At 40.2% G+C, this 18,739-nt stretch overlaps 1 protein-coding gene across 1 annotated transcript in view; it reads right to left on the bottom strand.

Moving 5' to 3' along the window:
* Nucleotides 1-6,779, bottom strand: part of BICC1 (BicC family RNA binding protein 1) — a 116,750-nt gene extending 109,971 nt beyond the window's left edge. The window contains exon 1 of the mRNA XM_057421540.1: nt 6,339-6,779. Within this exon, the coding sequence (XP_057277523.1) occupies nt 6,339-6,540 (202 nt within the window). The 5' untranslated portion in view covers nt 6,541-6,779. The remainder of the gene's footprint in view (nt 1-6,338) is intronic.
* Between the last annotated feature and the right edge of the window lie 11,960 nt (nt 6,780-18,739).

Below are 18,739 nucleotides of genomic sequence, written 5' to 3'. Positions count from 1 at the left end.
GGTAAAGATTACAATATAACCAACAGGAATGTGCAAGCCAGCAATACTTAACTTAGCAGTTCATGCCAAACCATGATAGTCCGTTGTACTACTTAAAATCTATTGAAACTTGAGAAAGCGATATTATTACAATTGTTAACAATGGAATGCAAGAACATTTTTAAACTACAAGTCACACAAATTCATTTCATATATTTATTTTTGTAGAAATAGACTATTCAGCACTTTAGGGATTTGAAACTCTCACAAAGAACTTGAATGTTATTTTCTTTTTGCTACATGCAAGTTAAACACCAAATGTAAATGCTATTAGAAAGATTCCAGTTTCCCCACAACTATGTCCTTGTCCATGTTATGCTGATAAACTGCAATGAACAAAAATAAAAACATAAAACCTAAAAACACCAACAGCAATCTCACAATTTAGTAGAAAAGAAAAATGTATTGTCTAGGAAAAGAAACTGTGCTCGGGGCCTAATAAACTATAGGGTTTGAAAAGATATTTCAGTGAGAAACTGGTCAACAGACATACTTCACATGTCTTAAAGCTCCAACAGGGACACAGGAACTTTAAACAGGAGTAAAAATCAACAGCACACCAAGTATTTTTAACTTCATTTGCAAGAAAGGTACACTAATTATTTGAGGAATCACAGTACATTTAGTTTTATTATATGGATTCCTGCCACCATCACATACCAAAAAAAAAAAAAAAAAAATCCAGAAGAGAAATTGCAATTCCTGGTTAGCCATTTAAACATAAAAATGTAAAATAAATTTATCACGGAGCCTGCTATCCCCACACAAAACCCAACACAGTCAGGGCCACTCTAAGTTATAATTGCCTATTAAGCAGCTAACTCAAAAATCTATTAACTCATGTCTTCAGGGTCTAGCCTCTAATGAAACCATTGTTTGTAGCAAAATCTCAGCAGAGGCCCAGGTTTCCTAGAATATCTCCATCTTCTTTAGTACATTCAAATACAACTGTTCTTCTCTCCATCTACCCCACACTTATCAAGTTATTATCCTCTGTGGTTGAAACAAACTAGTAGAGAAGTCTAAGAAAAGATTTTTAAGTACACTTCCCTATAGTTATGCATTAAGTGGGGAAAATATACTTGTTTATATAGAGCATGTTTCATCCGATGGATCAATAAATAAACTAAATTGATTATCATTCAAACATCAGAACTAGACATTGCATAAGTACAGTCTTAGGATTGGGCAACAACCTCAAGGGTGAGCTTTAGGCAAAGGAATTAACAATTGATTTTAAGTAAATTTAAAGTAAATAAGTTTCACCTGGACTAAATTGTGCAAAAAGTTATCCAAGTATTTATGTCACGTCCCCTCTAAGAAAAGGAACACTTCTTTTGGTGAAAAATTACTGGTTGAGCGTTTCTCTAACTCCCCATAACAGGCAAAGAGCACCAAAACTGCAGGAGCAGGGCAGGGGAGCACTCACCCAGCACTGCAATAGCAGGAGGGAGAGCTGCACAAAGGTATTTAAATGAACTGTTTATACTGACTGTTCAATACTAAATTTGAGTTACAGTACTTTTATCCTCACCACCTGAAAAATAATAAGTGATCCTTCATTACTTCTAGAAACCAAGCCTACATTCCATAGATAAAGATTCACATGAGTCCTATATTTCTAACCTACTCCAGTCAACATAGGAAAGCACTTAATGAGTCAGAACAAAACCAGCCCAGGACAGTGCTATTTTCCAAGAGTCCCACTCTCTATCAACACAACCTGCTCTGTAAGACGAGCTGAACAGCAGAGTGCTTGTGGTGCCAAGTACTCTTCAGAGTTTCCTGAGCATGTGGGGCTGTGCTTTTCTTCATGTGTTTATCAACAGTCAAATAACTGCTGAATTATCTCATGAGGGGGAAAACAAAACAAATCCAACACACCACCCATAAAGTTTCAGGTCCCATAATTAAAATTACCCCAAAGAGTCCTCAAACTGAAAGACGGTGCATAAAAGAAACCAACCACAAAACAAAACCCCACACAAATATTCACACACACACAAAAAAAAAAGAGCCACAAAGCAGAACAGAGAAAAACACAAAATTTAACAGGCACACTGCTATTTTTTTAAAAGAAAGATCCATGTATAATATGGCACACACATCACTGCTAGAGTTAGACCCATTTAAAAACAGTGTGGGTTTGGTTTTTTACTAAAGTAGTAGTATGGGGTACTGCATTATAAAGTCACAAAGTATTTAATCATGTGCTGTACATACATCCCATCAAAACCCCCAATGTCTGTTAAGGAACATAAAATAGAAAAAGTTATTTGAAATGCAAGCCTAGCTTAACACTTTGTAGCAAAGAATAAAACATGCCATGGAAAAAGCTGTTGCTTCTTTTTATTGTTGGTTGGCTTGTTTGTTGGGGGTTTTCTCTGGTGTTTTGGGGTGGGGTGAGTTTGAGTATGTTTTTTTGTTTGTTTTGGGTTTGTTGTTGTTGTTTTGGTTTTTTTTGTGTTGTGGAAGGTTTTTTGTTTGGGTTTCTGTTGGTTTTTTTTTTTTTTGAGAAAAGCTGTCCAGAAAGCATAATCTAAGTTTAGTGTTCTGCATTTTTGTAATAATACTCAGCTGCTATGGTAACAGGCACTCAAATATGCATTAAGTAAATCATTCCACAGTATTAAGTCACATAAGCATTCGTAAGAATTTAGTGCAGAGCAGCTATAATCAATACAGCTACTATGCGGTATCACCTGAAAAGAATAGCTGATCCATTTTACTCAAATATGCTCCCTGGGGAGGAGGGAAAAAAAAAAAACACAATCATTCTAAAGAGATCTGTTCACAAAAACACCTGATGAAGACATGCAGCATAAGATTGCTTACATGCCACATGTTCAAGGGTTTTACCACAGCTTTTGCATTTTCTGATATTCGAAGCACAAAAAGCAAAGCTCTCAGAGAAGCTCCCCCTACCTTTCATTTAACATATTTCTCTTAAGGCTATTCAGAACCAAGCTTTGAAACACCAAAAATACTAAACCAATTATTTCAAACTGGGGGGGGGGGCGGGCAGTACCGGCAGCACTTTCAAAGCTATAATGATTTTTTACATCTTGTTTCAGATTTGGTTTCTGCTTCAGTTACAACTCGTAGCAAACTTGCCACATCAACTTTCTTGACAGAGAGCTACCCACTGTCTCCAGCTGTGGGCTCTGTATTTAACACTAAGGTACCCCAGTCCTCCCATGAGCTATACACTGTGATATACCCAGGTGAGCCTTGCTGAAGTCAGTACTGTACTTCAAAAAACTATCTACAAAACATAAAGAGAAGGAAAGATGAAAAACAATGGTGAAACACATAAAATTCAACAATACAATTACAGAACTGAGCTTCTGTACAAGAATATGAAGAACTGAGCTTCTTCATGTTCTTCCTACCCCAGTTCATCACTAGTACAGTAAACAACAGATGTTGACTAGAAAAAAAAAAAGAAGTAAAAAAAACCCAAAAAATAAGGCATCCCCGAGCAAGAATGAGAACATTTCCTGACAGGTTTCTTAAACAGATGCTGTTTCAAACTTGGCTTTTAAGACAACTGATGTTGTCTTAAAGATGATGATGGATTCCCACTTTCTCATAATATAAGAAAGCTATAGTGAACACTAGAAGAGACATTAAGTTTTTAAATAATTTAAAAAGTAACAGTCACAAGAGTAAACATGCTCTATAGCAGCTGGTAAAAGCTAAAGAAGAGCCTTCAAGTATCTATTATGAACAAGAAGCTGCATTTATGCCAGCTCAAAAAAAGGAAAAAAAATCTAATAACTTTTTGGAATTAATAATCTAGTTGTCACCACTTAAACTACAGAGATCTTTCTTTTCCAACGCAATTTTTGCATATCTTCAGATCTCCCAGTGAAGGATCTGGTATTAGAAACAATAGGAAACACAACCCTATGAAGTGAGGGTGAAAAAGGAGAGCACAGAAAACGTTAAAAATAAAACTGACTTTAGCTTGTTAACAGCAGTATAATTTACTCCAAATTTCTGAGTACTCATTACAGATCTGGCTTCAGAACACTGTGACACCCCAGCATGGCTACTCAGTGCTTGAGGTATTCTCCTACAACAACAACAAAACAAAAGTAAGTAAAACCTATCTTGGGGGAAGCCAAAAGATGAGACAAATACTTGTAAAGTACGGAGAGGAAACTGAATGAAAGCAATAATGTTTAACAAATGGTTCACAGTTTTCAGACAGAAAGGACTATTATGTTTGCTTTGTGTTTCCTAATAAGTAGTTTTTTATTACCAGTAAGTCAGAACGTTCATGTTTTCTACACAAAATCTCTTACTACAAAGTCCAACACATTTGGATAACTATCTGATGCAAAAACTCTGCAAACCATGGCCTGAAGCATGTGTATTCTAGACTGGACATATAGCAACCTCTCATCAAAAAGCAGGCAGCATTCATTTGCATTTACTCATTGTGCTCTATCAATCATATACTTTTTACTTCTCTCATGAGGGTAAGAAAGAAAAATTAAAAGGAGAGAATAAAAAAACCACCATATTTTGACACTTGCTACTACTGGATGACACTACCTGTACAGTATTTGGATTCCGCTTAGGAGCTTTCTGTTTACTCTTGCATGCTTACCAGCACAGGGAATAGAAGTAAGGACTATGCGTGAGATTAGATAATGGAAATTTATATTGTTACTACAGGAAAACGTTAAGGCCACTTTCAATCTGCTTGGAGTGCTTTAACTTTTGACTCTTTTTCCTACCACTTCATACACAAAAGTGCTTTTTCTTTTCAATACCCATGTGGGTTTGGTTTTAAGACACTTTTGATGAGCCCATCTTACAAACAGTTGCTGCTGTTTATGAGACCTCTGTTTCTTTGAATTCCTTTCTCTTTACTGCATTACATAATGAGATTTTTCTACTAGCACTAAAGTATTAACTCATTAAAGATTAACTCGCCCCCAGGAGAGAGAATCTCAATTAAAAGAATTCCAATCATTGCAGTCACCAAGTCAAACCGCAGCTCTTCCGTGACCAGCCCAACGCACTGGCTTCTGTTCCTCCATCAATTCCCACAGCCTCCCATCACCGGAGGCAGGTGTTCTGACAAGGGATGCTTAGGCAGCAACTACCTACGGTTTCCACTAAGTGAATGAAACGCATTCCATGTAACATGCCACATGAACAACAATTAAATACTTGCAAAGGGTTTGCGTTGAAAATGTACATAAATACACTTAAGAAGGCAACTCAAGTAACACTGACTGTTTACAGGAGTCCCAAAAGCAAGAGCACCTTCTCAAAACCACGACCATCCTTCCTTGTTGATCCAAACATGCCCTGAGATTTGACCTGAAATTCACCTCTATTCTCATGGGCTCTTCAGATCAGACAGCAGGTAACACCCCAGGGAACTGCTTCACTCAGCAACACCCTCAACTGGGTTAAATGTATTTAGGTGCTCTTTAGCATCAAAACCAGCAATTGATACTCCTACACTATTTTGTCAAAAGTTGCCTACGTAACTTCCACCGATGGATAATTAAAAACATACTGGTACAAAATATGTAGTCTCAAGGAAAGAAAAAAAAAAAAAAAACAAAAACAAAATAAAAAGCAAGCAGAACTAAAGGCTGAACAAGTCCTAAGGCAGCGGCTGCGCTGTCAGCTCTCCCGCAGCGGTTCTGCTTCCCCAGCCGGGACGCCCGGCTCCACAGGCTCCCTTCCCGCTACGCGGCGGCCTCGGCTGTTCCTCGAAAGCCGAGAGCCTGAACCACCGTGCCTGAGCGGGATATTAGATTCGTAAAGAGGGATTTTCAAAAGACCTTCAAAGCCTCAGCCTCGCAGCGCGCCGGCTGCCAGAGGGGAACGAGCCCCGCCGGGGCTGGGCATCGGCACCACCCGCAATGCCGGGACCGCCCCAAGCCCAAGCGACATCCTGTTACCCGGGGGTACCCCCGTCGCCCGGATCGCGAAGCTCGGCTCTGGTCTGAAGTGAGGGAGGAAAGGAGCCTCCTCCTCCTCCTCCTTCCCCGCGCCTCTCAAAGCCCCAGCCCGGGAGGCCACGACAGCGTCCGGCAGCCTGGGACCAGCCCGCAGGGCTCCCGCCGACCCCGGCCGCGTCCAGCGCCCGGCCGACCACCGGCTCCATCCCCTTTGCGGCACCGGAGGCTTCATCCGGCTGACAGGGGACCCGCGGCCCGACGGCGACGGAGAAGACTGGGAATGGTGGGCTGGGGATGCGGCCCCCTCCCCTCCCGGGCCGCCGCCCCACGCCCCCCGGGACCGCAGTCGCCTCTCCCCGCCCTCACCTTGGAGCATGGCCTCCAGTTTCTTCCTGTCCACCCGGAATCGCTCCTCGCCCCACTCAGGGCTGTGCAGGGGCCTCGGCGGTCCGGCCGAGTCCTCCTCGGAGCCGGGCATGGGCGAGTCTGTGCTGCGCTCGCTGTTGGAGCCTGGGTCGGAGAGCGGCTGCTGCAGGTACCCGCTCAGCGGGTCGCACTGAGCCGCCATGGCGCTGCCGTGCGGACCCCGCCGCAGCTCCGAGCCCCACTCGGCTGCCTCCCCGCGGGACGCTATCTGCCCCCACAGCCACCCCCCCGGCTCATCCCAGCCGCCGCCTGCCAGAGTCCCGGCCCCGGCGCCGCCGCCTGCGCCCGCCTCTGCCTCCGGCTCCCCACCAAGTGAGCGCGTCCCCGGGCAGCCGGCGGCGTCCGCGGCTCGGCGGCGCCCCCAGCCCGCCCGCAGCCCGCACAACAACTCCACCTCCATTGGGCCGCCACCGGCCCGCCGGGGAGGGGTCGGGATATCCCCGGTCCCTGCCCGGGAGGAGGGGGCAGCAGCGCTCCGCGGCGGGCGGAGGGACGGGGTAGGGAGGTGCCGCCCCCAGAGGCACCGCCTCCGCCTAGGGGCCGGCGGGCGGGGGGTGCTTCTCAGCAAGGCTCCAGCCCGTCCCTGCGCTCGGGGTGGGCCCCGCTGTAAGGTAAGCGGTGCCCGGGCGGAAGGCGCGGGGTTGCCTCGGCCCCCTCAGCCGTCGCTCCTCCGCCGGCTCAGTGAGTGTCGGCAGCGATCGTGCGGCGTGGAGGCCCTGGAAAACGGCCCCAAAGAAACATTCCTGACCAAAAACGATCTCCCCGAAACGTGCCTGTCTGCGCGGCAGGAGCGAGCAAGACAAGGTTTCGCCGGCGTGTCCTGGAAACACAGCTCGCTTGGAGTGGCTGAGGCATTTCTTCATGGCAATGGGGACCCTGGCTTTCAGCTCAGCTCCGTACGGAGCCGCAGAAAGGCTAAGTGCGTCGTGCTGCGCAGTACTGCAAGAAACCGGGTGAAGCATCCCTCGCCTTCCGGGCATAATTGTGTTACTCTGCGCCCAGCATCCCAGTGCTAGGTTTTGCAACTGCCCAGTTTATACCACTTATGCAAACAAACACTTTAAGGCCAAAAGCACACGCTAGTGTAGAGGAATCACTGGCATGCTTGTTCAGTTGCAGCAGCGCTGTTTCTCTATTCCTGCAGCCGGACACATCACTCGGGAGGCCATCACTGCCCAAAGTTTGGCAGCCTGACTCAGTTCAGTGAGGGTAGGCATGCACACTCGTCTCTCTTTTGGGTCTCTCAGTCAGCTTGTTTCTCCTGAATGTGAAAAATCGTTTCTGACAAAAAAGTTCTGCTGCAAATCACACATTCCAACAGAAGCTTTTTGTTTCAATTAAAGCTTTCCAGTGAAAAAGAAGTCTACTACAAGATGCTCCAGCAACAATGTGTCTGGAGTCTTTCAAGGTATCCCACCCTGAGATCATCACACCACACCTGCAGTACTGCAGATTCCTGTCATTTGTCTAGTACTGAAGCAACTATATTCTTATGATGGCCAAACCAGGTTGCTGTATGCACACTGGAAAGCAATACAGAAATTACAGCTAATTTAGGTGATGGTGAACCTACCTCATAGCTAACATCAGCTTGAAGGACTGTGTTAAAATTCATCAGGAGCTGTGCTGAAACCTCAGGTAGATGGAAACTGAGCTATGTCCAGTTGCAATATGCAGTCTTTTATACAGAGGCTCAGATTTTGGCTTACAGAATCTTTACCTAAGTACACTAAGTGCCATGACAGTGTGAATTCTACAACACCCATGATTCCTTTTGTACTGAACATTATGTGCATGGAGGAAGGCAGTCTTAGTGGAAATGTCTAGTCTTCAATTGTAGTATTTCATTCTCTTTGTGGTCTCACAGGCTCTGCAGATGCTAGACAGTGGCTTGCAGGCAACCTACAACTCACAAGATCCTCTGATACTTCTTATGACCATGGGAAATAAAATGACCAAAGTTAAAACCAATAGAACAAAATATGAATATAGGTAATGAAAAAACATGCAATCTCACTTTATCTCAGTTTGCTTGTAGTAAACATGCTTGTAGCACGATAATACTTCAGGTGTGCAGGGAAGTCTGAGGAAAGACTGGCAGTCTTCTTCCCTACAGCTGCTATCAAGCACTGGTTTTGGTTTCTTTTTTACAGATGGGAAAGTGTACAGTCCATACCAAAACAACCTGAAATTCAGCAAAGTCTGCTGCCTCAACCCAGATGAGCACCAGCTGGAGTTGTCTGTCATCTACATGCCAGGACCATGAGTGAGTTACAGATTCCAAATGTTATGAGTGTTTTCAGCACCAATTACAGTCCACAGCAGCTACAGGTGCTTAGTACTGCTGAGGAAAACAATTATTTGGATGTTTTCCACTCATAAACTAGTGAGATTTACAGTCAGAGATTCTCAATGTAGGAGGTCTCTTTCCTTGGATTTTATCAGTTCCTGCAGTATAGCCACAGAAACACTCTTTCCAGTGGTTTTTGTTGTTTTTTTGTTTGTTTGTTTGTTTGGGTTTGTTTTTTTTTTTGGTAGTAGTCATGCAAACAATGTAGTAAAGCAAAGATCTCTTAAAAATAATGATGTACACAGTTTAGTTTTTATTCATTGAAAATAACACTTTCATGGTGTCATTCTAGACTAAAACTAATAAGGAAAATCTTTGTTTTCCTATTGAAACACATATAAATGGTCAAAAAAAAATCCACCCAAATTTAGTAATTAGGAGTTAGTAGTATATATTCAGTAGAATATCACTTCTGTTGCATAAATGGTATTGTATTTCTCCAGTATATTGCAGTGGAAGAATAAACTGTTACACAGAAAACTTGAACTAAGTAGAAAACCACATTTTTAATGGCTAAAATAATATTAAGCATGGATACTAGTGGGGAAACTGGGTGGAAGTTGGCAGATAAAAGATCAAATGGCTAGAAAGAACATCAGCTGAAGTTGACTTTGGCATATAAAATATATGTTGGCCATTTTTCTGTGGCCAGTAGCTTGATCAAAGAAAAGAATAACAGGATCTTTCTCATTGTGGCATACCATGCCTATTTTGCTACATTTTCTCCCCTTTTTTTCATCCTGTTCTCTTTTCCTCACCTCACACACAGAGAATATCTTCAAATCTCAGAAAAAAGCATAACTGAATATAAAAGTGTTTTATTCTCACACTCAGCCTGTATGTAAAGTCTATTGTATAAAATTCATCGGGGTGAAACAAATCCTGTGAATTTTAAGATTTATTAATTGGTTGATCTACTGTAATAGGTCACATTTCTTTGGGACTGCATAAAACCCTCAAATTGAGAGTAGTATAGGAGCTCTCCTGTGAAGAATGTGGGTCTGCCCTTGGGCCTGAAGACAAGAAGTGACAGCATGGAGAGCGCCATTAGATGGTTTCTGGTCTGCCTGAGGGCTGCTGCTCAAGTGTTAAAGTGATAGCTGTCTCTCTCTGCCCTGCATGAGCGCAAGATGTAGACGTTACCTATAAATGGAAGAGTGACACAGTGTAACTTATTGTTAATACAGCATGGTCTGTATTCCAGAGCTTGCATTTATTTTTTATGCTTGGTCTCAAATCTACCTACTTCACAACACCATTATGATCAAAGTGCTTTTATCTGTATTTTTCTGAGGTGGGAGCCATGTGCAAAAAGATCAGCTTGGAAGGCTACAAAGTGACATTGGGGAAAGGGAAGGAGGCACACGGAATCTTTAGTGATCTGTGGCATCTAGAAATGCTTTTCTGGGGATCGTGGTGAATTTGGTTTTAGTTGCTTAGGAGAGGTTTATTACTGGTGAAAATTAATGTTGGAGATGTTTTGAAAGGCTTTATTGCATTCATTTATTTTGCAGAAGAGCGAGCCTGTAATATTGTCTTTCATGATGTTGTGCCATATTCCCCAAGTAGGTCCCATTAGCTCCAATTTCTCAGAATGGTATAATGTGGCCTTCTTTGTACTAAAGTACTGTGAACTTAAGGCCCACCAGCAAATAAATAAAAGGTCCTCCACAGCTGTTATAAAAACTTTTCCACCCCTAGAAATTCTCAAAATAAATTCTTTTTCTAACCATAAGAGCAGACAGATTCTGAAACATCTTTTTAGCTATACTGAATCATGGGACCATAAAAAAAGGATAGAAAGAGATCTCAAAAAGGTCATCTAATTCATCTCCTAACTATGCTGAGTTCATTCCTGACAGATATTTGTTTATCCACTCCTTTACAATTACTAAAGATGAGGTCTCCATGACCTTTCCAGGAAATTCCTATGCTTCAGTTACCATCCAGAAGTACTTTTTCCCCTTAATAAGTAACTTGAATTATTCTTGCTGTAACTTAAAGTCATTAGTTCTTGCCCTGTACACCATGGGCACAGTGAACAGATTATTTCTTCTTTGTATCAAACTTTGATGCTTGTGAATACTTTTATCAAGCACTGATCAATCCTTAAGTGTTCTTGTCATTAAGCTAGTCACTCCTAAGTCTTTTAGGTCATTCTCAGAGGTCATGTTTCTTGCTGTTCTCCAACAGACTCTTTCCACAATAGTCTACATCCTCCTTAAAATACAAAGAACAAAACTGGAGAGTACCCCAGCTGACGTCTTACCAGTGCTGAACAGAACTGCATGATCTTATCAGGCATCTCACAATCTGTACTCCTGCTTATTCATTTCACCATGACCTTACTGGTTTATATTGAAGTACTATGATCCCTATGTCCTCTTCTGGAAAACAAACAAACACCACCCCCCCTCAAAAAAAAAAACAAAAACCAAAACCCAACCAAACCTCAACAACAACAGAAAAAAACCCTACCAAAAAAAGCCCCAACAAAACAAAACCAATAAAAAACAAAACCAGCCAACCAACCAAATAAAACAAACAAACAAAAAACACTCCCAAATAAACAAAACAGAAAACAAACCCCAACTACTCGCTAACTAATTATTCCTTTTTGTATATTTTTGGTGTTGATTACTCTTGCTCAGCATAGTCTCATGGTCTTGTCCCTACTGAATTTCATCCTGGTTTTCTTAAAGACTGTGTTCCTTACTTTTTAACATGTATTTGCACTAATGTTGCACTTCTGCAGTTCAATTTATGCCTCTAAGAAGCATACTTTCAGTTTCCTCATCCAGATCATCAGTGAGACATGGGACAGATATGGGCCCAGAAAAGAATATCACAGTCATATATCACATCCTTCCATTCTGACAGTGAAACAATCATAACAATCCTGTGTGGAGATGCTTATGTCATCAGCTGACATTTTTTGTTATACTTTGTGGGAATGTTACAGGAAATAGGGTCTAAAATCTGCTCAAGTCCTGAAGTATGGCCTCTGCTGCTACTCCTCTATCTGCAGACATTCCTGGTCTATTATAGTAGCGTATTAGTCTGATAGGATTTAATCTTGCCAGATCTGTACTGACTGTGTACAGATCTCCTTTTTAAGTTACCTGCTAGAGTGAGTCACCTGTTCCAATTTGCGTGACACTTTTTTTCCCCAGAATATTTCTGGGAGCTGAAGTTAAATGACTAGGCTAAAATTTCTTGGCTCCTTTCCTGCCCTCTTTTAGAGACCACCACTATATTTGACCCATAGTTGACCTTTTCTGGTACCTTACCCATCAACAAAGAATTTTAAAGAAAACCATTAATGGTTGTGAGAAAGAGCAGGGGAATTAATATAGCCTTGGTGAACCTGACAGAAAACCATAGGATCTAGGCTTAAAAGTCTGACTGATCACACACAAGGTGTTAACATTTGGTAACATTCAATGCGCTATATAACCTTATATATACACTGTTATTTATTATAGCCATGCAGTTTTAAACATCTTAATCTCTGCAAGACTTTTCAACAGATGGACTTCGTGAACCTCGTCTTTGCTGAAATGTTTAGGAGAATTAGAAACAAATGCACAAGACTCAGAAACCCAGGAATTTCCACTCTTGGAAATTGTACAGGCAGTTTCTGGCAAGAGTGCAACCTGTCTCTTTTGGCTCTCAGAAGCGAAATAATAAATTTGCATTCTAAATCTAATTAGAAAACAACTATAAAGAGAGATTTATATATTACTAATTAGAAAAAAAATAACCATATTGATATTGTCTAACTTGTAAGAAGAGTAATTAATAAATAATAGCATGAATTAGAATTGGAGATGGCATTATAAGGAACCAGAAAGACTGAGAACATGAATACTGCACTGTCAATCTCCTTGTCTTGTCAGGTAAAATCCCGCATTGCTATCAAAGGAACTGCTTTACATATCTGTAAATTAGGAAAAGTTGTTTTGTAATGTTTTCTGTAAATTAGAGTTGAAATACTAGATCCTGAATTTGATAACCAAGTTGTTTTGTTACTTAAGAGCAAGAAAGACTCTCTTCTTTAGAAGGCACTGGAAAAAGGTCCTCCTGGATTAAGAAAAATTATTCCTGTTCTCAAACTGCCCTCTTGCCACTGTAATCTTCATAGGTGATTTTTAGATATTTCACATTCTTCCTATTTCATTAAAAAAAAAAGATTAAATAAGGTGGCAGGCAGTAAAAAATGTCTATTGAAGAGGGAGAGGATATCTTTAATAATTTCTGACTTTATCCCTGAGGGGAATTAATTGTTCATGTGAAGTCAAATATATACTTAAACAGCTTTATTCTATATTCCCAAATTAATACAAATAAAATTAAAGAAAGGTTAAAGTGTTTTCTGGGGTCAAGTTCCAAATGGATCAACTATCTTTATTAACAATATTCTGGTAATTTTTGTTTTGCTAGTATTTGTACATGTAGCATACATTCTTGGCACCCTGCATAGCTAAAATAACACATTTAACAATGATGCATTTTAAAAATCTATTATTTCATCTGTATTGGCAAATAAGACTTACTAAGTTATTGTAGCAGTCCCTCATCTAAGAAAAAATCTCCTTTACACTGCACAGGTGACCCTCGGTCACTCAAAGCTTTCATATTGTGCAAAAACGCATCTCCACTTCGATAGTAAAACCTAATAGCCACTGAGATCAGCCTTTGGTTGTCTAGCAGAAACCAAATAGAAAAATGGGATTGAAGATTTTGTTTATTTGTTTTATCATAAAAGAGCAATACTTGACTTCTTTACTGTAAAATTGCTTGCACTTTGTGAGTCACTATTCTGCAAAAAAAACAAAAAACAAAAACCCCCCCAAAAAAAACCTACAAAAAAACCAACAACAAAACACCAACATAGATTTAGTGATTAAAACATGCTTGCTTTTATTCCACACAGCTACTCATCTGGCAGTCCTCCATAAACACACTTTTGCGTTGTCAAGACTCTGAGTGCACTAATAGGCTTTAATTTCCCTGACCAGTTTCACATGGGGCACCTCCTAAACTCATCACCCAGGGTCCTAGAAGCTCTATTTAAGCTTGGCCTCAAAGAACTTTTCTTGGTTTAACCTATGCTGGAGCTCAGGTTTTTGTCTTGTCTCTTATCTGACATATTTGAATATTGGGCCTGTGTTGCGGGTAGTTGATGTACTGTTCTGTCTCTTGCTGTTCTTGCATGGGCTCCCTGCATGGGTCTTAATGACTTGTTACTGACTGGTGTCTGGGACTGTTTATAGGACTTGTTATCAGCACCCTTTTCTTCCTTATCTGTTGAGGTAGTGTGGAATTGCATCTGGGCTGGTAAGGCACTGTTGTCCCATATTCCTGGCTTGTCTCCTGCCTTGTGGAGTAGCCCTGCTCTTGCAGTTCCCTAGTAGGAACTTCCTCTTGTCATAGAATGTCTCTTTTCAGCTTCTTTTTTTTTTTTTTTTTTTTTTTAAGGAGCCCAACTCGGAGTAGGAAAGTGTCAATGCTGCAAACTTGAATTGCTTAACTGTGATTGAAATGTTAGAGGTGTTGCTGGTGGTGCTGCGCACAGTTTTAGATCAGGCTTTTCAGCAGTACAGACTGGTATGGATGTGGTATCAGAAAAAAGAAAGAACCTTAGGAGCTGTAGTCTGAACTTCAGGCAGCTGTTTCTCCAATTCCATTTGCTCTGTGTAGTTACTTACTCTGCCAGGGTCAAGTGCTACTGTTTCAGAATTTCCAGTGGTTTCCTGCCAAAGTAACACTGATGTCTACTTTGTGTAGGTATAAGTAGTTTAACAAAATATAGGAAGTAAAAAGTCACGTGAAAAATAGGGGTGATTAACTTTCCTTTTGGAAATCGAAGAACTTGAATTTGTCTAATTTGTTTTATCAAAAGTAATTTGACTTAGGCAGACATGATATTTATTTGGATCATAGAACTGTAGGTGAAAATAAGATGTCTAGAAAACATCTTCTTTTACTTTTTGTTCAGTTCCATTTTCCTCCTAATACTTCTAGTAGCTTTGATGTTCTTGGTTTTGCATGATTCCTGAAGAACTTTTTGTTCAGTTATCAAAGACGAAATAAACATATGACCTCTGGTAAAGGAAGGGACACAAGAAGTCCATGTTCTTTTAATACAGAACTGGCTGTGAAAGCAAGAAATTTCTTGTCCCTATGAGAAGGCATGCAAATTCTCAGCAGGAGGCAAGCAGAGTGCCTCATCATAAGCACAAGGAAGCTGAGAGTTGAAAATAACTTTTCTTTTGCATGATTTTTTTCAGCTCTGAACTACAGAAACTTAGTTTTGTTGTAGTAATTCAGAACAGGCAGAATTTTCAGGAGACTATATTAATGCTCTATTTCCTATTTGTATAGGGGTTACCTTAAATTCAGCATAATACCTCTCTGAATGTTAAATATAGGTATGTGTAAACCAGTACCAAGCTGTAAAAATTACATTCTAAGGATACATGAGAGCCATCCTTTTTTGTTTTCTTTCAGATCTTACACTTTATTAGTTGCTGTGCAATTTGTTAATTTAAGTATCTAATTTAGGAGTGACAAAAAAATTTCTTCCCTTTTGGGGTGCTTTGTCTACCAATGGTAAAGAACTATTTTGTGATCAATTTTTCTGTAGAACTAGCTTATTTCAATGCACATATTAAACATGGACCACGACTGGGAAGAGAGTGGCTTTAGTTTTTCCAATGTGTTTCAGTCTAAAGCTAATGCAGATATGATCTAAATAGGGGAGAAAAGAGGAGCAGCAGCAGCTCCTACTGGCTCCTGCGATATTAGACATGTTCGCCATTCCCATTGGTGCTAGTAAGAAGGTTACTAGAGGACAGAGGTATTTTGGGCAGTCATCCTTTTTTCTCTTCCTTATCTGTGTAACACTTTGGTGAAAGAGACACTTCCTATGGAATGCTATTTGGTAGTTTATACTTTTATGGAATCTTTTAAAGTCCTCTATCAATAAAAAACATTTCAGTAATGGTTAACAGCCTTGAGCCCAAGCAGTCCAAAGATGATGCAAATCACCTTTACCTGGACTCTTCCAGACCTATAATTTTGAGGTGTTATCTTTTAAAAAATCTGTACTCTCCATCTGAATTTATTTATTAAGAGTTTGCTTGAACTCTGTGTGTGATCCAGTAAGGAAATAGATGAATAAAAAAAAAAAAAATCAAATATGTATTGATATTCTTGTGCTTTTTTTTTTATGTTTTCCTTTATCCAAGGCTTAGGAATACATAAAAAACTACCTGAGCCATCAAAATCATCAGAAGACTTTCCATAGGGATGAAAATTTCTTTCCATTTATTCATTCAGCCTAAATTGGGATATGAAAGAATGGAATGGTACAGCCATGTTCCTAAACAAGCTAGTCACCTGCTTTATCAGGATGATAATAAAACATAGGGCTCAGACCCTCCACAACTCTAAACTTGTGTGGCTTCCAAGAAGCCATGTTGTCAGCTGAGCTTGAGTGATTTGTATCAGGTGAAAATCTAATTTTTTCATCAAAAATACCTTAGATAAACCCAATGTAATAAAGAAATGGTTCTTAGCACACAGCGGAATTAAAGCTAGAAGTGGAAGAGGAGCATTGGCAGTTCCTACTGTCCTAAACACTACAGCCAAACCAGGAAAGATTTAAGGAAATGACTCATAGTACTCAGAAGAAATAAAAACATCATAGTGATGGCAAGAAAAGCTAGGTTAATGTAACCAAACTGTTGAAGTCAAGTTTACTAGCCCACAGAGGCAGAGACAGGAAGCACTGAAATGACTGAATTACATTCCTAAAACAAGTCTGTAATAGTGTTTTATCAGGTTGGTAACTGTAAATGGCCAAGAACTTCAATGGATGTGAAAGAATACATTTTGCTTTTGGACATTATTACACGGCCATGTTGGAGTAAATGAATTTGCACATGTAACAGATAAAGATTTGATCCAGAGATCTTAGTGTAATGAATACTCTTTGGAGGTACCACGAAGCATGTTCTTTAGTTTGCCTAATAAATACCTGACTCTCAATTTGCTAATATGCTAACTTTTAAAATGTTACTTTTTAAAAAAATCCTGTCATTTGCCTGGAAAACTTCAAAAGTATATATTGCTCTTAACAACAACAAAAAAGATACTTCTTAACACAATTATTAGCAAGACTGATTTTGTAGGAATGCTTGCTATCTTGCTGCATGAATGGGCTACAAATAGCAAAGCCAAACCTGGGCTTCTGCTGTAATTACTAAGATTGTATGCTGTCAGAGAATTCATCTGAAAAATGGATTAAACCATAACTTAGTATTTATTTCCAAACAATTGATTTAACAGTATTTTTTCTGAACAGTTGATGTTGTCCTCAGCACAATCTCTACTGCTACTGTGGCTGCAGATCACAAGGTTGCCTGATTGATAGCCAGTCTTCCTTCTTCTTTGAAACAGCAGTCAGCTGATGACAGAATGGAGGTACCGGACACAGGTTAGCACGCAAAGTCCTGAACAGATTTTATTTAGGATGTGAACACCTTAAGGTTGGTCAGATATTGGAACAGTTACATAGGGAGAGTGTGGGTTTTCCATCATTGGAGATACCAGAACTTGACTGGACAAGGCTGTGAGCAACCCAATCTAATTGGCCCTGCTTTGACTGTTGGGCTGGGTTTGATGACCTTCTATTTTAATTGAGTCTGTGGTTCTATTTTCTTATATGAAATATGCTGGGTTTTTTTCTGAATTTACATTTCAAACCATTATATGTTCTTAGTCCAGAAACTCTGTCCAGACCGCAAGTTTCTAGTTTACTTACAAGGATGATATGTGGAACTTTGTTAAAGGCTTACATTGCTATTAATATGCACTATATCTGCTAGTTGAAGCCATGACATATTCATAAGAAATCTGGACATTTTTTGTCATTAGTGTTCAAAAAATCACGTACTAATACTTTGTTCTAGTATCATCGATTCTCTTTCCAGTCTCTACATTTTTTTTTTCTGTTTTTGGATTTGGTGCTGCACTTTCTTTTTATATATCCCCTTTGGGAAATACAGCACCTTTGATAACTGGAGCTGCTTGTTTTCTCTTGTTCTGCACAATGCTTTGATTCCTGTGGATGGGGGGTGTGGGGAGAGAGTCAGGTTTGGCATGAATGCACTGTTTATTGTCTAATGGAGGCAGCTTCTAGTCTCTTTCCTGGAGCTTCATGTTACTATCAGCTGGGATCAGGTAAATACTCGTGTAAGGTAAACCACACTGATACTGTTTTTCTGCTGAGGAATTTTCTGGCAGCAGGCAGAGACAAAATGCCAAACTGGGGGCTACTGGAATTATTGTCTTTCTGCATTTAGTTGGTGTAGGTGAGTACATTAAAAAGTTTCTCAGAAAACCAATGGAATTAGCAGTCAATTTAGATTCATTTACAGTAGGAATCAATCCTAATGCCTTTTTGTGCCCCCAGAAACGTTTGTTTGGTTTTTTCCTGATTGCTGTCTTCTCCTTGCATAAGGTTTAGTCTGCCTGCAAAGCTATAAAAAAATACTGGAATTAAAGTAAATTTGCTTTTCAAGCATTGTTCGGAGTAGTGACTGGCTAAGATTACCAGTCACAAGTCATCATGGACCATACAGGAGGTATAAAGTACAAGTGACTTTGCAAATGTATTTTTACATGTACAAGTCTCCTAGATTCTGAGTGAATGCTATAGTGTTTGAACTGATGCAGTCACCGGAGTAGTTTCAGATATGCAGGTATGTCTTCTATAGCAACCTGAGGGGCAGTGAGAGGCTTGGATGGCTTCAAGGTATGTGGCTTGCTGCACTCTGTCAAAACTACTAAAGTATGTAATAATGTTTTACTTCCCTGGATGTGTATTGCACTTCTGTATGCAGTAATAATCTGGAGTTATGCATGGATGAAATGGAAAATAATCAAACAGTATTCCATTGCTCTTTTTGTCCTAGTATGTACA

Source organism: Pezoporus wallicus, unplaced genomic scaffold (assembly GCF_028554395.1).
Source record: "Pezoporus wallicus isolate ANWC-B61680 ecotype Strahan unplaced genomic scaffold, APGP_CSIRO_Pwel_v1 contig_4816, whole genome shotgun sequence".
Taxonomy (NCBI): Eukaryota; Metazoa; Chordata; class Aves; order Psittaciformes; family Psittacidae; genus Pezoporus; species Pezoporus wallicus.
The sequence above is the reverse complement of the archived record's forward strand: the minus strand, read 5'-3'. Positions and strand labels throughout refer to the sequence as shown.